Source organism: Ostrinia nubilalis, chromosome 12 (genome assembly GCF_963855985.1).
Source record: "Ostrinia nubilalis chromosome 12, ilOstNubi1.1, whole genome shotgun sequence".
Taxonomy (NCBI): Eukaryota; Metazoa; Arthropoda; class Insecta; order Lepidoptera; family Crambidae; genus Ostrinia; species Ostrinia nubilalis.
The window spans coordinates 5,780,076-5,804,121 of record NC_087099.1 but is presented as its reverse complement, the minus strand read 5'-3'; the positions used below and the strand labels follow the sequence as shown (position 1 = coordinate 5,804,121).

Here is a 24,046-nt window from a genome sequence, read left to right as displayed (position 1 = left end):
ATAATAGTTGAACCATTTTGTGCGCTGACATAAAATGTTTTAACTGTTACAACTCGGGAGTGCATGACAACTTTGTTTGTTAATTGCACCGGTTTTTGGGCTGCAAGTGCATGTTTTAGTGGAAAATAAATACGAGCTTGAAGAGATTGTTGATGCAAAATAAAATGAAGGCTCGAGTGTACTGTTAAACAGATTTAGTATTTGCAACGAGCATGTCACTTTTGGAAAAGTTTATTATACAGATGTCATGTACACATGGCATAGTTGTAATAAAAACGATTTTAGAAGACAAATAAGTAATATGATGTGCAAATTGACGTTTAAATATCGACTGTTTCGGTTGACTTTATGCACCTACAACGTCTTGCCTGTCGGGTAATTGCTAATCACTGTATTCACAAAATGAATAAATAAAATGACGTCAATCACACGATGTCAAATAAGACAAACGGCTCTACAAATCAGTAATGAATTTAACTTTTTTTGGATAAGAATTTCTAACCATCACCTCTCATTACCTTACAGTATCTTACATTACCTTACATTACCATACATTACCATACATTACCTTACATTACCTTACATTACCTTACATTACCTTACATTACACTCGTACTACACGTGAATTAAGTCGTGAACACATCCCAACAAATCAGCTTTCAATACACAATCGCACGAAGCAGTCAAAGCGAAAGGCATTCATGTGTGGAATCCAAGGAATCGTAAACGGTCCATCGAATCCGCAGAGGCACCCGCGAGCCCATCTATCTATATGATAATCGAACAATCGCTCGAAACTATTTGTATGAAAATTCCACACGACGCCAGGACAATGCATCCGAATGGCACATATACATGGACTAGATACTGTGCCCTATTTTAGTGACTTGAGTGCAAGAATAACTCTAGTTTACGTACTAAATTGATAGTCATTAAGTTCTAGAATATACCTCTGCAGCTCTGCAGATTACAGGAGATTAGACATTTAGACATTTTTCTTCTTTAACTTTAGGATTTAACCACTCGTTTTTATTTGGACTAGATACAGTACTGTGCCCTATTTTAGTGACTTGAGTTTTCTGAATTGACTGCAAGAATTACTCGAGTTCACATACTAGATTGGTAGTCATTAACTTCTAGAATATACTGTAGACTACGGGAGAATCTCAGACATTTTTCTTCTCTAACTTACGGGATTTTTCACCACTTGTTTTTATCTATAGCAATCTAGTAAGTATGTTACAAGCTAAACTAAGTTGCAAATTTCGATAGAAGTCGTTTAAGCTCCTTCATTTTCTTAAAACGTGCCTGAAGACCTTTATAAAACGTTTCTAAAATCAACCTTGAGGCTTTGTATTAGGAAAACATAGGTAGTTAAACTTAAAAGTGCACATTCACAACACTGTTAACTGTAAATATTTCACATAATTTTATTACCCACTAATTTGTGGCGGTCTTAAACAGATTTGTTTTGCATTCACCATTATTGTATGGTTTTAATTAAGGCATAAGTTAGTAACTACGTTAGAGTAGACTGTTACGAATTATTTCTAATTATTTCTTTGCTAATTATGGGATCTAATAAATGAAATTGCTGATTACTTAAAAACAAAAGTGAATCAGTTAAGTTGCGTGCTACACACTGAAAACTTTGTGTTACCATGTAGGTATTTTTAGTACCAATTTCCTAGTGGATGCGAACAAATAGAGCAATCTACTGGTAATGAATGTCGACACTCGTTTCCCGGTAATGAGAAAAGTTGGGCCCTAATCAAAGGTTACTTATACGAATATTTCCAACTTATCGTTCTGTGATATTCCGTAATCCACTTTCGTTCTGCGTCGTACTATAATTTTATTTGCTTGTTTTTCGGAATAGTAATGCATACAGAAAATTACTATTTAGTATGTATTCGAATCGGACGATAATCGTAAAATAAAGCGATAGATAAATTCTAACAATCGCAATTGCCTAAATCTAAACTAAACAGAGCGTGTGTATGGTGACTAGATAACGGATAAATATATTCCAATAGATGTACCCAAAAATATCTATGAACGATCATGAATTTGCATATTAAAACACGTCTCGTGCGAGATTTGAACCCGCGACCACAGCTAACATTACAATTCGGTACGCAAACCACCATGAAAATTAGCTTACTAAATTATTTAAAAAATATCATTAAAATTAAATATAAAATATTTTATGTCCTACGTAACAGACAAGACAGTGACGTGTTTCCTTAAAAGTCCAGTCCAGCAAATGTACCATCGATATTTCACTTGGCCAGGGCTCAATTTCCCGGCGGGAAATACTTTTCTTCCTTGTATCAAACCAAAAGGTAGAAAGTAGAAGTCCACTTTGTTATCCTTTCCAATAGAATAGTGCTTTGTGAATCCTCGAGTCAAGTCAGACAAATATTTGTTCAGGACTAGGGACGCGATCTTAACGAAAACATCGATGTTTTGTATAGACTAGATGTCCGGTGGAGCGTACAAGGGTACGGTGTACGGTGTTGATTAGATTTTCCAATGTGATATTACTTTACGCTTTTCTTGCTCTATTGTTTATTGTAGAGAATTTATTCACTTATTAATACTGAAAAATTGTACTTAAATTATGATTTCTTCTACGGCAGTGACTTGATTAGACTTTCACTTGAGTGGTCAAGCAGTCATAATAATTATTGAAATCCTAAAATTAACAAATAAAATAGATGTCATATTTTTAAACATTATCAAATCTATTGTTAATGTGACATTGCCTAAATTTTGTGTTTAAGTGCTTAGCCAGGCTGCACATGTGGCCCGGGGCGAGCGCAGCGCGTTGTACTCAAACATAATATGGAATCTTATTCTAGCTCTATTCCATTCACATAAATCTTTTTCCTCATATTATTTGTTTCGTCTTCACGCTATCTGCCCTAACACATTCACTCAGGCTTGCATATCCGATAATTATCTCGGCTCCTTAATTTAAATTTCGAACCCAGTCTTTAAATCGATATAAACATCGACGTTAATGACTCCTCACTATACGAGTTGGGCACCTGTGTCCGTCTGATATGTCACTGTCCGGAGATTCCTAGCGGTGACAATGATCGAACACGCCATAGATCTGGGCTGACAAGCTCCCATTGGTACCATTACTTATGACTAACATCGACATCCTTAGTTCTTATCCTGTAGGAATCCAAGGATTCTAAAAGTTCAGACACATTGATTTAGAAACAGCAGAATAAAAGGACTCATGCAGAATATACGTAAAGTCGTAAGCAATGGGTGGATAAGTGCATTAATTTATGGAGATTTATAAGTACGAGACTAATATAAATACTGATAGTAATTAAGAGATAGGACTACTTAGATATATAACATGTCGCGTCGCCATGAGTCCCAAACATAGCGTAACTTACTTGCACAGCTTATTTCGGACACGCAAATGTTTGTATTGTGGGGATAGAACCTGCGACTATGTTTGTATTGTGGGGATAGAACCTGCGACTTCTGAGCTAAATGTGAACAGTTGTCTAACAATCTTAGGCTGAGTTGCACCATCTTACTTTAACTTTGACAAACGTCAAAAATCTGTCAAACTCCATACAAAAAGCACCGATTATTGTTACGGTTAAAACAAGGTGGTGCAACTCAGCCTTAGGTAAGTAGTATAATTTAAGTGATTTTCATTAGAAAGTGTACAAATGTCCCATCCAACATTTTGAATTTAAATCTTCTCCTAAGACAAAATAAAGAGTATTTTATTCGTCCATCGAAACAGGATCTGGCATTATACATTTCCAGCCAGCAAATCTGTCCAAATAGGCTGTAGCAGTCCGCACCAAGCCGGCTTATCTCGACATGCATATTGAACGCTCTACCTTTCAGCTCCCTTGAAGATTTAGAAAGTAAGCCTTATTTGGCCTCCTATCGCTGTATTAAAGTAGGCAAGGCCAGAAAATCGGAGAATATTTAAAAATAATTTGTTCCATGCTAAAAAAATAACGAAAAAAAAAAGAAAATAAAGAATACTAGCAATAACAAACGTTATGACGACAAAATTAGTTTTATAATTGTGAAAGAGGATAAAAAATAATAATTTAGACGTGTTAACCTTTTACTTTTTATGACAGGTTGACGTACTAAGTAAGCCCTGCCAACATTAATAAACAAATACCCGTTTTCACCATCAAAATCTAATTTTTAAGTGACCCTTATGAAAACAAAATTCCTGTTAATAATTGTCACCTAAAAATTAGAGATTGATGGTGAAAATGGGCATAAGTTGAATTTTGTAAATAAGATTCTAGTTAAATGGTATAAAATCATCATCAACTTGAAAAGGGCAATCCATGATTTTCTATTCGATGAAGATAAATAAGTTTAACTTGTTCGTAATATCAATTCACCTGCCTGTCCACTTGGCACCATATTGATTTAATTTCAGGCGATAATACCCAATAAGCTAAAAGTAATAAGTGCCACAATGGCATGTTGGTGTAAAGCCGTGAAAATCCCACCTGTGAGCTCTCTACCACAGTAGATAAATCAAACAGTACGGAAGCTTCATACAAACGCTCGAAATCAGACTCACGCACACAGACGCACGCTTTACACGAGCTCTAAGCGAACCTCGCAGTCCATCCGTCGCGAGTGTCGCGCGCGTTGTGTTTTTAATAGGTAATTATTTTATTGCATGCTCTGTCCGCTGTATTTTTAAAAACATGCCACGAGTGTATTGCGTATTATACGGCTACGCGACTGCTTGAATACATCTTCAAAACCAGAACTTTCATTTTTTAAACTTCGTAATAATTCTGAATTGTAAAAATGATTAAATATTACTTTTTAAATAAAGTGCTTACATCTTAAATAACCTTCCTAATATGAATAAATAAATAATAAATAAATCTTTAGCTCATATATATACTGTGTCTCTACTTTAGACGACCCAACTGGATCAAGGTGGGCTCTAACGTAGAGTTGTGAATACCCTGTAAATACTCGATTAAATGGCTGAAACTCTAAAACTATAATTATAACAGTTTTGTTTAACAAACCATCTGAACTACAATGATTTTTGGGATGGGCTGATAGATAAAAATATACCTTTTCATGATGTAGGTATTAAAATATTTTTGTACCGTAGCTAAAAATCGCGTAATACTTTCAGTTTAATTTAGCGATCGCGTATAAAACACGTAACAGTTAAAAACTGTATAATTATCCGTATTTTATTTTTTTCTGTATAAAAATGCTTCTTTCTTCTAGCTTTGTTGCGTAAGGTTACATCATCATCATCATTTCAGCCACAGCCACTGCTGATCATAGGATCTAACTCCAATAATTTGTAAAAATATTTGTAAAAATAAAACGCTCTAAACTGTACGTTCTTCGTCGCAGATTGCTCGTGACTTTGGCTTTTCCTTTATTTGTTTTCTTAGTAAGATCTGTACCAGTAACTCAGATTATACCAACCCATTGTCCCGTAGTTACTTACTCGAACATGTAACTCAAGCTTATCCAGATTAAATAGTATTGTATTCGGCACAAAAGTAATTCTTGGTATACTAATAAATAAAGTGACTTAACTCCAAAATAAGGTCGGAATTCTGTCAGTCGCCATAATATGAAGCTGTACTGTAATTTATTTATTTATTGAAAGAGACCTACTACTTACTACCTATTTATAGAGTTTTTAATTACTTATTTCAAATATTACAAAGTATTGTTTGAACTGTAAAGAGTAGGTTTGTATCAAATAGGCTAATTTCCTAAAAAAATTTTTTTAGTCCGTAATGTTTAATATCAAAAAATATTGGACACATATATTTTTATTTGTCAATGTAACAAATAATTACATAGTTATGGTGCGTTGAAGTTCCGCACGACGTCACAACGTGCAGCACTTTTATGCACGCATTGACGTCACGGGCCTCTTCTTATGAACTTTGGCGCGCTTTATCTCTTTAAATTTTCATTAGTTTGAAAAAGTGAAAAATACGTGTAGAGTATTTTTTGATAAGTTAACTGACGGACTAATTAAAACTCTTGCTTTTTGACCCAGGAAACATCCCTATTGAAGCTAAAAAATGTTTGGAGCTTTATGTGGCTGGGTATAAAATTAAAGCTAAAATCTTGACAAGGCTAACTTAATAATACCACAGAGGAACTAATAGGTAGGCAGGCACCCACTCGGTGGGCTGACGATTTGATAAAAGCCGCGGGAAACACCTGGATACAGATAGCGCAGATCCTGTCGTTGTGAGAATTCATGACCTCGCTTTTGTCCACGGGACTATTCCCACCTCTCGTTCCCACCGCTGCAACTCCTGTGTACCCAGGATCTACAGTTTGAACGCCATAAAACCCAACCAATGAAGGTCAAGTTTGTCCCGGGGTTAAATTGTTTAAAGTTAAATTGTCATTGGACCCGCAACGAAATTAATCAGAAGAACATAGGAGTTCAAAATTAAGGTTTGACTTCCCTCTATTGCAAAGCGGATGACAAGTAACAGAAAATGCCAATAATATTTTTCACAAAATCACTTATAATTATGTTATTTAGTAAGTAGTATGACTTCTGAAGTTTTTCCAAATACAGCAGATCACAGATCCACTCGCGGGTCGAGTCGCGAGCGGCGCAAATGTGATTTCCGAACGGGATTGATCGTAGTCTAATTATATTTACACAGGAGCCTAAAATGTAACTTAATATTAACCTTCTGTGTATTCTTAGACTATGTTCCGTAAGTAGTATGACTTCTGAAGTTGTTCCGTATACAGCAGATCACAGATCCACTCGCGGGTCGAGTCGAGAGCGGCGTAAATGTGATTTGCGAACGGGTTTAATCGTAGTCAAATTATATTTATACAAGAGCCTAAAAGGTAATTTAGTAATTAGCTTTCTGGGTATTCCTACACAGTGTTCCGTAAGTAGTATGATTTCTGAAGTTGTTCCGTATATAGCAGATCACAGATCCACTCGCGGGTCGAGTCGAGAGCGGCGCAAATGTGATTTCCGAACGGGATTGATCGTAAATTAGTTTTTATTACGCAAGAGCCTGAAATGTTACTTAATATCAAGTCTTCTGTGTAGTCCTACACTATGCTCCGTAAGTAGTATGACTTCTGAAGTTGTTCCGTATACAGCAGATCACAGATCCACTCGCGGGCCGAGTCGAGAGCGGCGCAAATGTGATTTGCGAACGGGATTGATCGTAGTTAATTATGTTTACACAAGAACCTAAAATTTTACCTTTCTGTGTATTTCTACACTATGCTCCCTAAGTAGTATGACTTCTGAAGTTGTTCCGTATACAGAAGATCACAGATCCACTCGGGGGTCGAGTCGCGAGCGGCGCAAATGTGATTTCCGAACGGGATTGATCGTAGTCTAATTATATTTACACAAGAGCCTAAAATCTTATTTAACATTAAGCCTTCCGTATAAACCTACACTATGTTCCGTAAGTAGTATGACTTCTGAAGTTGTTCCGTATACAGCAGATCACAGATCCACTCGCGGGCCGAGTCGAGAGCGCCGCAAATGTGATTTCCGAACGGGATTGCACTGGAGACGGTTCAGCGTAACTTTATATCACCAACTCGAGGCTTATTTCGCCGTGGCTTATGTTTGCTCCCACATTTATCGTAACATTCGAGGAAATTGATTTAAATGTATTTTATTAACGGTAATAACATTATTGCAAGGTGGCACTTGAAATTTAAAATCATTATTCAAAATTACTTTATCTACGAGTATCTATCTACATAACAGAAATGCTTTATTTACGCTCTTTGGCTCAATAAAAAAAGTGTTTCCCACTTTTTCCTATTTTATAATATAACTCGTTTGGAAGCGCAGACAGAATGCATAGTTTCAGGCTTCTTATGCATTTTTACCTTATTTAAAGAGTGACATGCATTTCTCGAATTAATTAACATTCAACCTTTGTTCGGTACCTCGATTGTGGTTAACCATTCAAGCAAGCATTACGTCATTATCAAAGGTCACGTGCACGATAATAATTATTATTATGATCATAACCTTTGCCCCTTCTCATATCTCCGTGCGTGTTTCGCGATATAATCCCAGATAGGTGAACGTCACAGTCGACGAACCAGGGTGACCCTGTTATGTGCAAAAGGACAATGTTCGTTCTCCATACATTGTTCGCCTAAAGAACCAACAATTTTGACATATTACTACCCGAAAGCGAAATAATACGATTCTGTGTGTAAGAACAATGATTCCTGATGGACACTTGCCATAAAATTAATGATTAAGAATATTAAATCACAGCGATTTTATAATATGTCGTTTATGACAACATGGCGTCTAATGTATTGTGTGAATGTATGAACACCGATTCGCGAAAAATGTTTTGTATTGTCGTCACGCCGAGTCGCAGCCAAATAGTATAAAATAATAGAACAAGTTTTAGAAATACAACTCGGCATTCCACTTTTACAATATGCCCACATATTGCACGTAAATAAACAACATGAATCGTAGGTTGTTTCCACCCTTGTCATCTGACACATGAAATAAACTCCTATTGTATTATAGATATCGAAGCCGAATCGTATATAATAATAGAATGGGTTTTGGAGATCACTCGGGGTTCCACTTTTATAAAATACCTACATATTACATAAAAATACCACGAATCATGAGTTTTCTTTTCACCATTTACATCTGACACGAGATAACAAACTCCTATCTCCATGACTACCATCGTAGTCTATGCCAAAGACTACAATATTTTAAGCAAGAAGTTTCAAACCTTAGCGGCTACGGTAACCCCTGGGCCACATACATCATGATAACATTCGGTCGACACCGGAACGAAGTTTTGCGATTATGCAAAAAAGCATCGTATTCTAGTGCGGCTATATCACGTTCAACCGGGGTTTTAATTCGACTAAAGTCCTGACTAAAGACTGGAAGAAAATACGCCGCATTGTATGAGCACTTCGTGTTCGTTAAAGCGGCTTCAGATCTAGAGCCCACATAGTTTTCTTTCCAATAATATCCGCAAGTAGCGCTGCATGATCTTTACAACAAAAACGGCAATAGTTATTAAGGTGCCAAAATTATATGATTACTTTGGCACGGTATTATACACGTTCGAAGATTTGTCATTTTCATTCATTTCTTCATCATCATCATCATTTCAGCCACAGGACGTCCACTACTGAACATAGGCCTCCCCCAATGACTTCCACATCGCACGGTTGGTAGCGGCCTGCATCCAGCGCCTTCCCGCTACCTTTATCAGGTCGTCGGTCCACCTTGTGGTGGGTTGACATTGCAGAATATGACTTTTGATACGTTCATCATAGAATTCGGCGGGGATATCCTCACGGAGGAAGTTCGTAAAAGGGCGGAACAAGATCTTATAATAATGCAAGGCCGAAGCTGTTACGCGCGTGCTCCTACGTGTAATCCGGCGAGTATGCAATAAATAGTAATGTCTGGTAAATAGTGGTAATACGTATCGTTCGTTCGTTCGTTTCAGCCGAAAAGACGTCCACTGCTGGACAAAGGCCTCCCCCAAGGATTTCCACGAAGACCGATCCTGCACCGCTCGCATACAGGCACCTCCCGCGACCTTCACCAGATCGTCGGTCCACCTAGTGGGAGGCCTGCCCACGCTACGTCTTTCGGCTCGTGGTCGCCACTCAAGAACTTTCCTGCCCCAGCGGCCATCAGCTCTACGAGCTATGTGCCCCGCCCCGTCTATGTCTGTATGCGCTACGATTACAGGGTATCATTTTGCATAGTCGCAAGACTTCACTCCGCTGCTGTCAAATCAATGTCGCATAATGTTATCGCAATGTGTGTGGCCCTTGGCCAAATCACAGAAGCCTATGCGAAGAAAGAGCACTTGAATGACAATAAAAATCAGGGTTACCATTTTATAAGATTTCCTCACTATTGAGGGTAACAAAGTAACATTAATAATCTAGCCATTAATTACATTTATTACCTATACGAGAAAGTAAAGCAACATGCGGTTTTATTTTAATTTGTAAAATATTAAACCCCTCATATTTGTAACAGTTTGTTCCAAGTTTAGTTTTACTGTTTTGTTAACAGTATTGCTGTTTCAGCTGTCACTGTGAAGCTTTGGGAAAATAAATAAATAGAAAAAATATTAACATAAATATTTATTTAAGTTTTTATGTTCATTATCATAATATGCCAATTTAAGTTACACTGTGTGACAGTCTTTGACACTAAACAAACTCTTCAGCTTAATAATACCTACCTACAGGGCGTTTTTATAGTTACTCTTGCTGATGAAACAAGAAGGGTTGATTCTACTACTGAAATACAACTACTTTTCTTACAGGACCAATATCAAATTCTCAAAAAAATTCACATCCTCGTGATGGTGATAATTTCTATGGAGAGGTTTTTTTTATATTCGGTCTCTTGGGATAAGTTATTCCATTTGAGCAGTAGAATTAATCCTTTTTATTCGATCACATATAAAAACAACACAAGTGTTTAGGAAAACTTCTTCTTTGGTATGGTATCACTACGGAGTTATAATGTCGGCAACTCTGTATCACTGACTTGTAACTTTCAAACAGCATGAATAATAAGGGCACCACATTGGTTTTCTTTCTGAAAAAAGGCTTTCAGTTTTAGTACTAACCCTTTAGCACTATTTCATTGAAATAAAAATACAATAAACGCACAGAAGACTGAAATTGAGTCAACTGACGTGACATTTATAATTTGTTGACATTATGACAGTTTGACAAGACTAGGGATTGAAAAAGTTTTAATTGAAAAAGTAAAATGACAATTTATTAAAACGATTCACATGGATATAATCGATTAAAAATATTTATAAAATGTTCTGATACTTGCCTGTAGCGATTATCCAATCCTGGTTTCTACTGAAAAACTACCTCGTGGCAAGATTTTAATAAAATAATAAAATCTTTATCTTCTCTTTCACAATCTATAAAAGTTCATTTGGTCTATTATTATACATGTGCTATGAATGAGGGTTTTCGCGATTGAAAAATCCGCGAGATGGCAATACGTAGACGCGAGGTCCAAATGCTGCATGATTGGTGGATATCTGTCAATGTCATGTCAAAAATAACCAATCATGCAGCATTTGGACCTCACGTCTACGTATTGCCATCTGGCGGATTTTTCAATCGCGAAAACCCTCATTGGCATAGATTATGAGAGACTGGCAACTATACTAGGTTGATATCAGGTGATCCGTCTGCTCATTTGCCTCCTGTCACATAAAAAAAAAATATATGTTTCTCACACTTCAACTGGCATTGGATTCAACATCGGATTCTGACACTTTTACAGTTATGATACCATGAATATCAGTTTATGGTCCTAATTATTTTTATTTTATTTACGACCTTCGACCAGTTGGACACTTTAGATATCTTCTTGTAATAGTGTCAAACTGTCAATATCTTTTTAGCTTTTAACGCAAATCTAGTCTTCAAAGCAGTTTAATCGATTTATTTTATTTTCAAAATCGATATTTTATTGTCTATGATGGCCGCAGGAACATCACTATACATGGACTCCCAGCAATAAAGTACGGTAATGCCTCGTACAGATTTTATCGGCAAAAATTATGGAACTTGATAGGTTTTAGACCATGCCACGCACCAAAACGTCCGGAAGTTGTAATAGTATTATAGAATAAACGTTAAAAGACTTATTTATTTAATTTTTCAATGCTTAAGTGTCCATTAGAATGAAAGGGTGCTTAATGTATTAAAAAAAATAGAAAATAATTATGATGGGTTAATGTTTTTGGGCGGTTTTTTAGGCGGTTTCTGACAATGTCCTTTGCTATCCTGGTCCGTTTTACCATCAGTTGAGATAAAGGTCAAACACAAATTGAAGACGTATGCCTACTCCGACTGTACAATTTAGGCTGAGTTGCACCACCTAACTTTAACGGTAACTGACTGGTGTTTTTTGTATGGAGTTGGATTTTTGACGTTTGTTAAAGTAAGATTTAAAAGAAGAAGAAAAATATGGTGCAATCTAGCCTGAGTATTTAATTAGAAAAAAGCTTAAAGGTACGTTTGTTATTATGATCTCCTTGTGCAGCTGTCGATTTTATCTAAACCGCACGAAAGCCTAACAGAAAAAAAATTGTTGACGTCATCAACTTTACATACCTAACCAATCAAGCTGAATTCTACATATGACTTTATAAATAGGGATGTCTCATCCAACTCACCTTTGCGGTCGACTTGCGGTAAGTCAATATAGAATTGAAACAAATATAAAATACAGTATCACATTACATTTTTATTGTCTTGCTCTACAATTCCGATACATAGTTTTACAGCCTACGGTTGAGCTCAGTATGTCGGTATGGAGGCACATCAGTCTTTCATAGGAACATTTACTATTCTTTCTTGGGGCCGGCGTTGTCAATCTGCAAAGTAAAATAAAACCATCAGATATACGTCTAGCTTCAGCTACTACATTATTTAATTCTGTAACTAAGTCAAAAGTAGGCTTAATTACTTATTTTAACTCATCAATCCCCAACAAGCGGTCGCATATGACTTTTAACAATCAAAAAAATGTTGCCTTGCTTCAAGGGATAAAATGAGCTAGCATCCAGCAATATCTCCAAAAGTCCTGTCAAAATCATTCGTTCTCTAATCTCCCGGGTCAATAAACCAAAAGATGTCATGTGAAAATGTCTGAAAAACACATGTCCCAGCATCCTAAGACCTTTCTTATTAATCCCCTCTAAGTATTCTTTCGTTCACTAAACACTCACGTGCCGTGGAGTTACACGACTCAGAGCGTAGCTAGTTTTAGAAAGCAGTCTTTGTATGATAATCTGGCGACCGATTCATAGTCTTACGATAACTAATAAATTAATTAATAAACGGTTGTCGTACGATTCGTTACAAAAACATAAGTACCAAGATGACGAAATAAAATCAATCGTCTCCATCTATTAGTCATAGAATAAATCACTTTTATCGAAATGTAAATCTAAACGACTAAAGCTGGGTTGCACCATCTTACTTTAACTTTAACAACGTCAAAAGTCTATTAAACTAACTGTATAAAAGCACTAGAAAACCCGCAATTCAAACAGAAATTGAAAGAATGCTTGTTACAGAAATGTTTTTATAACCTAGATGAATATTTTAATAACTTTTGACATAATTTATTTATTGACATTTGTTTTTTATTATTATTTTAAATTTTATAATAACATATAATAATGTACATCTGAAATGGATAACTGTTGAAGCCACTAGATTATTGTTACCACCTTTTGTACACAGTTTTGACAATAAAATTATGATTATGATTATGAAAAACTCCATACAAAACCACTGGATAAGGTTATAGTCACGGTAATAAATAAAGTGGTGCAACTCAGCTTCAGTTATTTACTATTTTGCGATTACTTACAAATTTCTTAGTATTGTCAATAAAATCGTTGAAATTCTTCTTTATCGTGTCAGGGTCTACAGCCTCCTTCAATTTGCCGCCGATATCCTTGATTAACGCATCAGCCTGTTTTTGGATTTCTTGAAGGTAGTTCTCGTCAGTTTTCGCAGGAGCATCGCGTTTCACGAAAGCGTGAACCTGAAAAATAATTAAAAGGTCATTAACATAATCAAAACAAACGAAGATGCATATAAGGAAATGGATAAAGCACATTTTATTAGTCTTCGTGAATAGGTATACCAAAGTCATCATCATGAACATTCCATAACACTGAACTTTTTTTAACCACATATATTTTTCTATCATTTCTACACTATTTTTCTTTAGGTATCTACCAAACAATAATGATGATAATGTATTGATTTTGATTACACCGTGAGCTTCTACGACACGACAGCGTGTTGAACATTGCATCGTACCACGTGCGATGTCGTGTCGTGAACTTCTACAATATTGGTCGTAGATTTCCACGACACGATGTCGCATATTAAGATGTTATTTATGTTTTTAAATCCATAATGTTCTACCAAATCAAATCCAAAGACAAAGCTGTCAAAACGATTGGAAACTAAAACCGTGCTCTCGTCACGTTAAACATTCATGCCCGTACGAAATTAGTACTATTTTTTATCAACAAAAACAAATTGAAATTCAAAACACTCACGCTAATAAGGCACAAAGCCAAGAAGACGATCATATACTTGTTCATTGTTGGTCGGCTTTCAAACGACTGCACTGCTCAAAAACAAAATACGGACTGATGCCTCCAAGCGTGGGGTCACTTTTATCATACCAGATGTATTTGTCTTCCTTATCGTCTCCGGGTCGTAGTTCCAGGAATGCTAATTAACAAATGGGTTTGCAATCAACATTAATCGTAGTTTTGCTGTAGACCTATTATTCGTAATGCCTAGTTTCCTGTGACTACTTGCTCGTATGAATAGGCTATACATACATAATGCGTTATTGGTAATTAAGCTCGTAGCCGCGAGAGTGCTCCAGCCAAGTTGGGAGAAAAAGCAGCTCAATAGTTTTCTTAAAGACATTAAAATTTACCGTTTTTAAATTTTTGACAGCTTTTTACTATTAATAAGGGGAGATGGAAAGTAAAAACTAAAGGTTTCCCTGGGTCAAATCCAATATTATTAATATTGGTAGTCAAATTAGTTAGTCAACGATCATATTTATATTGGTTGAGTTGAGACCTAATTAATCGTTTAAATCGTCTCGTATGACATTATTTCCGGTAAAAATATTTATTGATGATAGATCCACCTTATATCTTGGGAGATATGCTTCTATCAAGAAATCAGCATAATATCCATAAAGGAACTAATTTAATACTTCCATACAATTTTGCATGTAATTTTAAATGTCATGTGCATCGTTGGAAGGAAACATTAGGAAAAGTTGGGAAAAAGCAAGATGACACTTGCAGAACTTGGTGCAAAACACAGAACGAGCGTGCTGCTAGTTTTTTCATGCATTTCACTTGGATAACGTAAAGTTTCTATAACTTAAAAAAAACTAATTTTGTAAGGTAATTAGGTAATGTATTTGTTGGTAGCTTGTTATTCCGAGTTACCGCCTCTGGTATGGCCATTGTGGCGATAGAATAATGATGGATAAAGACAAGAAGTTCTGTAAGGCCTGATTTTGCCGCCGTTGTCAAATTCTATAGAAAAATTAGTCCGCCCTACATTTCTCCGCTCTGCTCTGCTCCGCTCCACCTTGGTGGAAAGCGAGCCTAAAGATTCATACGAAGACGTACAGTGGCTCTTGAAGACATTCTACTATTCGCGTTTACTATGGTCAGGCGATCCGGTTAAGGTTAAAGAGCAGTCAATGAACTGATGCGATACATACAATAGAATGTTTGCTATCACAAATTCCTTTGTTCTAATGTTCATCAAATGTATAGGCACCATAAAACGTCGTGATTAGAAATTTTTGACTTTTGTTAATTATTAGAGTCACTGCCCTGCTTCCAGAATCAGTATTTATTACTATAAAACATTAAGGCCTGATAATTATGAATCATTCAATGACTGATGCTATTTAAACTGATTAGTTGGAAAATAATTGACCCTTTGAGATGTGAAAGAAAAAGATTTAAAAATAAAACATTTTAAAACATAAACATAATTTATTTCAACATAATTAACAACGTAGTTAGATAAATAAAATGGGTAATTGATTCTTGTTTACTTTTGAGTCGCAGGCTTGGTCGTCGCAGTTAAATCGTCGAACTGCAAAGAAAACAATTGTATTTAGAAATTTTTCTTAAATGACATGTTAATTATCGGGTGCAATACGAATAAAATGACAGGTAAAAGATTAAAAAACAAATATTATTTTGCGGTCTAATATCTCATCTCAAAAGATCTGAAAACTTCTGAAATCTCGGATTTAGAAAGCACCATCCGGTTTTCAAAAAAGTAAGTGTAAGTTTTGACATAAAACAATTTATACAAACTTTTGACATATTATCTTAACTATCTACTCGTAGACATCTAGTTTAGACTCAAAAGATCTGAAAACTTCTGAAATCTCGGATTTAGAAAGCACCATCCGATTTTCAAAAAAGTAAGTGTAAGTTTTGAAATAAAAACAATATAAACAAACTTTTGACATATTATCTTAACTATCTACTCGTAGATATCTTGTTTAGACTCGTAGATTTGTTTAGATATCTACGAGTAGATACTTAAGATAATATGTCAAAAGTTTGTTTTCCTTCATCCCTCTCGAAAATATAATAAAACATTATTATCCAAGCAATCGGAACTCCTCATGATCTTTAAAAACGTATTTTAGACAACTATAGACAGAGTTTGAGATTGATTATACAACCGAAGATAAAAATATATCACTTACTGCTTTTGTGAACCTGTTAATCGTATCCCCAACCGCGGAGAAGAGCGGCTGCAGTTGTTTCTCGTTGATCTGCCCCACCATGTTGGCTAGGCTTTGGTCTACGCAGTTCCGAAAGTGGTCAACATTCTTTTGCACATCCATAGCGAAGTTCTGGCCTTGCTGGAGTGGCTGGGCCATTTGTATGTCACGCTTGGCGATGGATGACGCTTTGACCTGAATGGTACAGAATTATTTTTTCGAGTTATGGTATGACTTTTTCAAATGTTATGATGATGTGATATCGACCATAGTATGAAAAAATATTTTGCGACCCCCCGACCGCTCGCTTTTTTTTAATGTTACAAAGATGTTGTAGAAAGCGAATATTTCAGTACATACAATATTAATTTTATGCATTTGCATAATTAGATTTCGGATAAATCTATTACTATACTGGTTTTTTTTTACTGAGGTAGTTTTTACTACCTCTCGCGACCCCCCTATAGGGCTTGGACCCCCCAGGGGGTCGCGATCCACAGGTTGAAAAACACTGTAGTAGAGGATCTATTATGGAGAAACATAGAACCTTGAGTCTTCCCCACCTATCTTCAGACAACGTTAAAAACATAATAGGTACTTAATTTGTAGCCACATTGTGGTCTTTGCTGTGGGCCTTAACCACTATGTATGTATTAGGTAGGTAATAACAAAGTTAAGGGAATGACGTGATGTTTTTGATAATTTGTACTAAAATGAAGTCGGTTTGTTAAGTAAGGTCTTACTGTTTCAAAAATGTTTACTTTTTATCGAAAGAAACACTTAAGGAAGTACTAAATTACAATTTAATTGGATGTGCACATAAAATAGACGTACATACATAGTAAATATTTTTTTACATAGAAGTGTAGTGTATTGTACACAGTAATAACATTGCAAAGAGTTATCCAACCAAAGGCATAATTTTTATAACCAATTAACTCCGGTAAATGCGGAAAAACTACATTTTTAAGCCCTGTCATATGTGATTTACCATAATAATGATTATTGGGTACAGCACAGTAATTTTTGTCCATTTGTTTCTCACATGTAATCTTGTATTAATTTAAGCCATTAAATGCGAAATTATTACATTCTACTGATCTATCTGCCTGATTGTAGTATAACTATTTTTATTAGGTACAGTTATTTTTATGCACGAAATTAGCACCCATAACACAAGCATATTAATTACTTACTTTGGGGCCAGATAGCGCTGTGTGAAATTGTCCAAAGATATTTATTTATTTATTATTATTCTTTCATAGTAAAAAATAATGGAATCGGAATAACAATCGCAATAATTATGACGAAAACTTAATTCAGGCTCAAGAATTGTCAATAAACATAAATAAAACTATTTTGAACTTTGTGATAATCTTTCCAGAATATAAAGAACAACGCTTCAAGGATTAGGTTCTCAAAAATAGACAAAATTTTATCACACTTACGTCAACCAGCAGAAGAATAGCACAAAGAACGATTATTTTGATCATTATGAATATTGGGTTTACTGTTTATCGCGAAGATACAAACAGAACTGTCCGACTTGTCGACAGTAAGTAGCTACTACTTTTGTAAGCATTGACGTATGTGTTATTTGCCTGTTAGCTTTTACCTGTATGGCAATAAAGATGAGCAGGTATACAGAAATGGAGCGAAGCGGATAGCGGGTATCGAAGATGAAATAGTGATGACTGAGTTTGTTGCGGCGCTTCTTCTCAGCAAATGTGGGTCTCGAAGCGCTGGTAGGGTAAAAAGATTATGAAACATGTAGAGGCTCCTTAAGAGCAAAATATTTGACGATTTGTAAGTACTGTTTAAATAGTCTACACAAATAAAGACATTTTGACTTTGACTTTAAAATGGCTGCGTCATTTACTCACGTGTATTTAAAAAAATCTTGGTTTTATTGTTACTCTTATAGCCTCTTACGACTTACGTGAAAATGACAGATTTCCGAGTTCAATCGCTATAATTTAGCCTTCGATTTATATCCTCTATTTTCTTCTTTTGACAAAACTTTTCGTGACTAATGTCAAAGATTTGGTGCTTAAGCAGGAAAGAATGAGTTTTTAACGAAAAAAGTCATGGAAGTAATTTCTTATTTGCTTTTAAAAATCACTTTTATACGATCCAATCAAAGCTTCATCCTATAATTGCTTCAGGAGAATTGCCCATATGCCAATGCATTAAAAATTAAAGCAGCCGTATTTCATTCCCCCTCATAGTGACACGTAGAATATCTCTTACATTATTCAGGTATGAAAAAATTTTATGAAAACTAATTATGTTTGTTTCTGTTACTCTAGAATCACCCTTACTGCCAATCGGATATTGCTGATCGAAGTTCATTTGAGTTTGCTCAGCATCGTCTTATTTTAGCTGTCTTGAGGTAATATGCATCACGTTTACTGGCCACAATAACATGTGAAACCTAGAATAATCGTAGATTATTATAACCCTCTAAAACATACATGTCACTCAAGATCTTCAAAATAAAACTTGGTCTAGAAAACTACTATGCGCAATTTTAGACAGTTTATAAAGTTCAATGATTGTTCTTCTCGAATTACATTGTTGAGCCTCCCAGGGGCTAAAGGGCTAACGGCGAAAGGGCTCACCTTTAAGTTTTTCGTGAGAATTATGCATAAATATTTTAAGACAACCTTTATGATGTCGTCGGTCCACCTTGTGGGTGGACGTCCCACGCTGCGTTTTCCGGTACGCGGCCTCCACTCCAGAACCTTGTTGCCCCATCGGCCGTCAGTTCTGCGTACTATGTGCCCTGTCCATTGCCACTTCAGCTTGCTAATCAACATGGAAAGCATTGGGGGAGGCCTATGTTCAGCAGTGGACGTCCTATGGCTGAGATGATGATGATAATGATGATTTTAAAACAAAAACACATCGCTTTGCTAAATTATTTATTGTCAGGCATATCTATAGCGTGCTATTGACAAATTATAAACTTTATTTATAGTTTAGTTATTTTGTTTATTATCTTAAAGGCTAGCTAATTTTATATCAGTAGCGGCAAAAGTTCTACCATCAACTTTACCCAACCCTCTAAAATCCAAATACCTATTCAATTCCAAATATTCAAGCACCAACCGTCAATTCTAGGAATGTAGATTGAATTCCAGTAAGGAAATTGGTCCTATTATAACAACCTCGGGCCACCTAGGGCTTGGTCATGATTAAGCCATTAGACCCAGTGTTATCATAAGGTCCAGGGCTGGCCACACAACCATTGTTCTTACGACAATCAGCACTTCGAATTTCTTTATGTATTTAATTTAATTGTAACTAACATTTTTAAAAAATATTTTGAGCATTATTTATTTTATAGTGATTAACATAAGTAAATTTGATAAACAATATTTTATTAAAAAAAAAAGTGTTAAAAGCAGTGGCACTTAAAAATGAATTAGTTGAATAATTAAGTACAGTATCAAAATCATCTGTACTTGATTAATGGTCAAATAATTGTATTTAATATTCGCGTAAAATAAAATATTATTAATTCTTACATTTAGATTTTGGACATTTTTAATTTGAAAACAAAAACAGCTTTAATAAAAGCCGGCTCCAAATATCTTCAGACTATTTCGCCTCTGGAATCGGCACCACTTCCACCAAATCGCACCTTATGTCATGAATATCAGTGCACATTTCATTTTCTTCCATTCCTTCAACCTGTGAAAAAGACAAGTTTAACTAACTACTACTACTGTATTCCAGTAAATAGAGGTGGAATTGTGTAAAGCAAAAAACTTAATCATTTGACAGTTCATAACGTACGATAAAGTCAGTTAAACAAAGCGTTTGACAGAATAATCGTACGTTATGAACTGTCAAATGGTTACGATTGCTTTACACAATCCACCTCAGGACCTCTAATTGCATGACAGTAAAGTTCAGTAGGAGAGAACAGCTACATTATACCTAGATCTGTTTTTTATTCGGAAAAGAAAAGAAAATTGGAGTCCTTTATAAGCCTATTACTAGTAAGTCTGTGTATTATTGTCATTAAGATAAAAACTGTGGAAATTCATAATTTTATTGTAACTTGCCCTGATGGCGTCCTTGTATAGCATAAATACAGGGTGTATTTATGCTCTTAGCAAGGTTTTTAGCTAAGTTTGATGTTAATATTTGCCGTTAATATTGTCAGCACTATAAATAGGAGCCAGTAAATATTTATTTTATTTTAGTGCCTGTTCAAAGGTACTAGAGTTATTCACCCAGTAAATACATCTACTATGTATAGTTCAAGTAGTCTTACAATGCTTTGAAAAATTTGATACCTTCACGATTAGGTACGTCATATTTCACATTTTTTCACACTGAACTTCAATAGATTGATTTTTAAAATTGTTTTATTCTAATTTCTTTCAATTCTTACCGTAAATGGAAAAGACTCCGAGTTTTCCAAGGCTTTTATGTCTTTCTCGTCCAAAGCAGCGAACAATTCAAAAATGGGGTACAAATAGCTCTCTATCGTTCTCGACATGTCGCTTACGAAATTAGCCATCGTTCTGCTAAACTCTTGCATTTCTGGGTAGTCCCCTCCAAATGATACATCTTCAGTTGGCTTACACTCACTCTACAAAAAGATATGAAGAGGGATTAATTCCTAAGATATTTAACGAAGTTTTCCCATCCCTATCACTCAAAGAGTGATGCTGGCATGAGTAAAAGTGACACATAGGGGAGACCGAGTTGAGTTGTAACAGAGGAGAGTTGTGACATTGAAGATTTTTGTTAACCTATTAACTATCAGCGAGCTCGCATCAGCGCGTATTTGTTAGCTCGAGACTTGAACAAAAAAAATGCGCACTTTTACGAACTCGCTGGTACATAGTTAATATGTTTAAAAAAAACGACAATGTCGATATGCTACAACTCACCTAGGTCTCCCCTACTCGTAGACCCAAACCAAAGTACACAAATAGTGCTAAAGGTGCGATGTTTTGTCCCATACTTTGGCAATGTGATTGTGCCTTTAAAGACTATTAATTTATTTATTTGTTTTGTTCATATATTTGTTTCTGTTTGTGTTACTTTAATCAACTACAAGGAAAGTAAACATCATTATTGTAATTGACATAGTAAATCGTCTCAAAAATATTGACATATTAGTAATTACGATGTAGTTAGTCAAAGGTTTCTACTTACTAAAGATAAAAGAGCCGCAAAGACAAACGCAAATTTCAAAAACATGTTTGTACTATTTACTCTCAAAAGACACAAAATAACTAAAAAATAGTCTTCCACCTGTTTATATAAATGGAGAAAATCTAGAGTTATTACTGAACTAGAAACGAAACAGTCACGTTTGTCTTGTTCATTTCGATAAGAGTTATCTTTTGGACGTGTTCAAAACCTGTCAAATTGTCTATGTCTACAGGTTTGTTATTTAGTTGGACTTTATTAATTGTATTGGTATGCTATACATTGTATTTGATTTGAACTTGAAAAAATCTACTGCCTAGGGGACACGAACTTAAAACCTTTCGCTTGCCGCGCGATTGCTCTGACCGGTGGATCAACAATCATAGTAAACCTGTGAAACCTTTAACTTTAAGTTTATTCTGATTTCAATAATGCAGTAAGTAGTTACCCTAAGTTTACACTCTAGGCTAGCCTGTTTTGAATAATGTAGTATTATTACTCTTTAAGACCCAACCGAAATATTTTTACCATCGAATCGAAACAATCGAATAGACTTAATCTTTTTATCTTCTTTCTTGATCAACCTTTGCATGAATAAATCTTGATAGTGTCGCGTCAACTATCAATTTATTCTAGTCCTCGTTTATTTTAGTCCTTTTCAGTCCAATGCATTTAATTTCATCGGAAGAAACAATTCGTCACGTCCGATATTACTAAACTTGTATTACACGTCGGATTCCCCAATCTTTGATATCGGTTCGAGTGCTGATGCTGGAAGAATACTAAGTGATCCTCGGTATTGGAGAAAAGTATTGCCAGATACTGTGCAAAGTTTGGCAATATTTTTTGTAGAGACAACAACTTCAAGCTAAACACTGACATTTAGAGCTGTAAATAGATGCTATTTTCCAACAAGTATAGTCTGATGCTATCGGTCTTCATTACATTCATCACTGAAATCTATTTATAAAGTAAAAAAATTGCTTTTTACCCGACTGCGCCAGAAGGAGTATTATGTTTTTATAAGCTTTTGTTTAGTTTCACCTGTCCCGATATTTATCTGTAATCAAATCTTTTTGTTATAAAGTTAATCAAAAAACTAGGCCCATACTAATTAAAGTAAAAACACCTAAATTAAGAAGTAATCGCGATGAATAAATAATTACATCAGAACTATCTAAAGAAGAGATGTGTCGTGACATTCCAACTTTACTTAGGTACTCCGAATTTTCTCAATTTGGGGAATGTTCCCGAAAGTTTATTAGCACAATTACACTAATCTAGAGGCCTTACTCTAGATATTACATATACAGGGTGAAGTAAATTATCCACGTGTGCCAATTTTGAAACCGCGCGCAACGGATAAAAATAATAAAATATGTTTTTTTTTTCTTAAATACCGATTCTGAGTCTCTCCTATTGGCAACTGTCTGCCAAATCACCCTGTATAAGCGTGATAAAACGAGACTATACCTAGACTAGTGGCAGTGGCCCTACTACAGCTGTTTCCCTTGTGCTATACCTACTCTCGGACTTGCAGCATGGCGATAAGAGTGTTTGTTGAATGACTCATTAAAACAACACGGTCTAATGGGCTCTTTGTTAGAACGTGATGGACACATGACTTGATAATGTACATAGTTGAGAATGTGAGAATCTATACTAATATGTATTATAAATGCGAAAGTAACTCTGTCTGTCTGTCTCGCTTTCACGCCTAAACCACTAAAGCGATTTTGATGAAATTTGTCATAAAGATAGTTTGAGTCCCGGGAAAGGACAAAGGATAGTTTTTATCCCGGTTTTTGAAACAGGGACGCGCGCGATAAAGTTTTTCTGTGACAGACAAAATTCGCGCGGGCGAAGCCGCGGGCGGAAAGCTAGTAAATAATAATAAATATCTTTGGATAATTTCACATAGCGCCATCTAGCCAATACCTTTTGTTTTAATAAATATCTATGCATTAACAAGGGTGCTAAACATGTGCGTTTTTGATATCTAAGATTACCTATGCTATATTATCACTTGTACATTACCTACTTAAGACATTTTTTATTAGAAAGGAGTCGAACTACACTCGCGAGCAAAACTATGGAATCACTTACATGAAGTTGTTTCCACGCGATCTTGTGTACTAACGAAATTGTTAGTAACAAAAAAAGTGATACCATTTTAAAGATTAAACTTTTAACTTTAAATTGATACCAAATTTATTTAAATCACATCAGTATTTAAAAAGATATCCCGGTTAATGTGAAAAAGTAAGGAAAAAGACATGTATCAACTCTTTGATACGTCGCGAGTTGCGGCCTATTTACCCCTATAAAAGCACATGTTTTCGGATTTTGCTTTTACACATGGATCCTTACACATCTCCGCTTCTTTTGACACTTTACCTGGGATTCTACACCTTCAGAAGCAGCACAAATCGTTGCACTATTGCAAGAAGAGCTCAGCCAGCAGGCTGTCGCACGTCAGCT

General features: G+C 35.5%; 3 protein-coding genes and 1 long non-coding RNA gene across 4 annotated transcripts in view; 1 reads left to right on the top strand and 3 right to left on the bottom strand.

The window, feature by feature from the left end:
* LOC135076834 (suppressor of lurcher protein 1) overlaps positions 1 to 24,046 on the top strand; it is a 181,677-nt gene that overhangs the window by 12,047 nt on the left and 145,584 nt on the right. The gene's annotated exons all lie outside the window — the stretch shown is intronic.
* Positions 12,303 to 14,269, bottom strand: LOC135076832 (uncharacterized). Its single transcript, XM_063971300.1, has 3 exons — positions 14,160 to 14,269; positions 13,457 to 13,633; positions 12,303 to 12,452 (listed from the first exon to the last, which is right to left on the bottom strand). The coding sequence occupies exons 1-3, from the start codon at positions 14,202 to 14,204 to the stop codon at positions 12,423 to 12,425; spliced, it is 252 nt and encodes an 83-aa protein (XP_063827370.1). The 5' UTR covers positions 14,205 to 14,269; the 3' UTR covers positions 12,303 to 12,422.
* Positions 15,622 to 17,961, bottom strand: LOC135076491 (uncharacterized). Its single transcript, XM_063970948.1, has 3 exons — positions 17,839 to 17,961; positions 16,373 to 16,585; positions 15,622 to 15,744 (listed from the first exon to the last, which is right to left on the bottom strand). The coding sequence occupies exons 1-3, from the start codon at positions 17,881 to 17,883 to the stop codon at positions 15,700 to 15,702; spliced, it is 303 nt and encodes a 100-aa protein (XP_063827018.1). The 5' UTR covers positions 17,884 to 17,961; the 3' UTR covers positions 15,622 to 15,699.
* On the bottom strand, positions 19,326 to 21,654 carry LOC135076490 (uncharacterized). Its single transcript, XR_010258272.1, has 3 exons — positions 21,569 to 21,654; positions 20,796 to 20,996; positions 19,326 to 20,086 (listed from the first exon to the last, which is right to left on the bottom strand). It is a non-coding gene; the product is annotated as an uncharacterized LOC135076490 (long non-coding RNA).

What these genes read in the sequence shown, in the direction of transcription:
- LOC135076491 (XM_063970948.1), bottom strand. Translation starts at nt 17,883, where the DNA reads ATGATCAAAATAATCGTTCTTTGTGCTATTCTTCTGCTGGTTGAC. An exon ending in CTATTCTTCTGCTGGTTGAC is followed by an intron (nt 16,586 to 17,838) that starts GTAAGTGTGATA and finishes TGTACCATTCAG; the next exon opens with GTCAAAGCGTCATCCATCGC. An exon ending in TTAACAGGTTCACAAAAGCA is followed by an intron (nt 15,745 to 16,372) that starts GTAAGTGATATA and finishes TTTTCTTTGCAG; the next exon opens with TTCGACGATTTAACTGCGAC.
- LOC135076832 (XM_063971300.1), bottom strand. Translation starts at nt 14,204, where the DNA reads ATGAACAAGTATATGATCGTCTTCTTGGCTTTGTGCCTTATTAGC. An exon ending in TGGCTTTGTGCCTTATTAGC is followed by an intron (nt 13,634 to 14,159) that starts GTGAGTGTTTTG and finishes ATTATTTTTCAG; the next exon opens with GTTCACGCTTTCGTGAAACG. An exon ending in TTGACAATACTAAGAAATTT is followed by an intron (nt 12,453 to 13,456) that starts GTAAGTAATCGC and finishes TTTACTTTGCAG; the next exon opens with ATTGACAACGCCGGCCCCAA.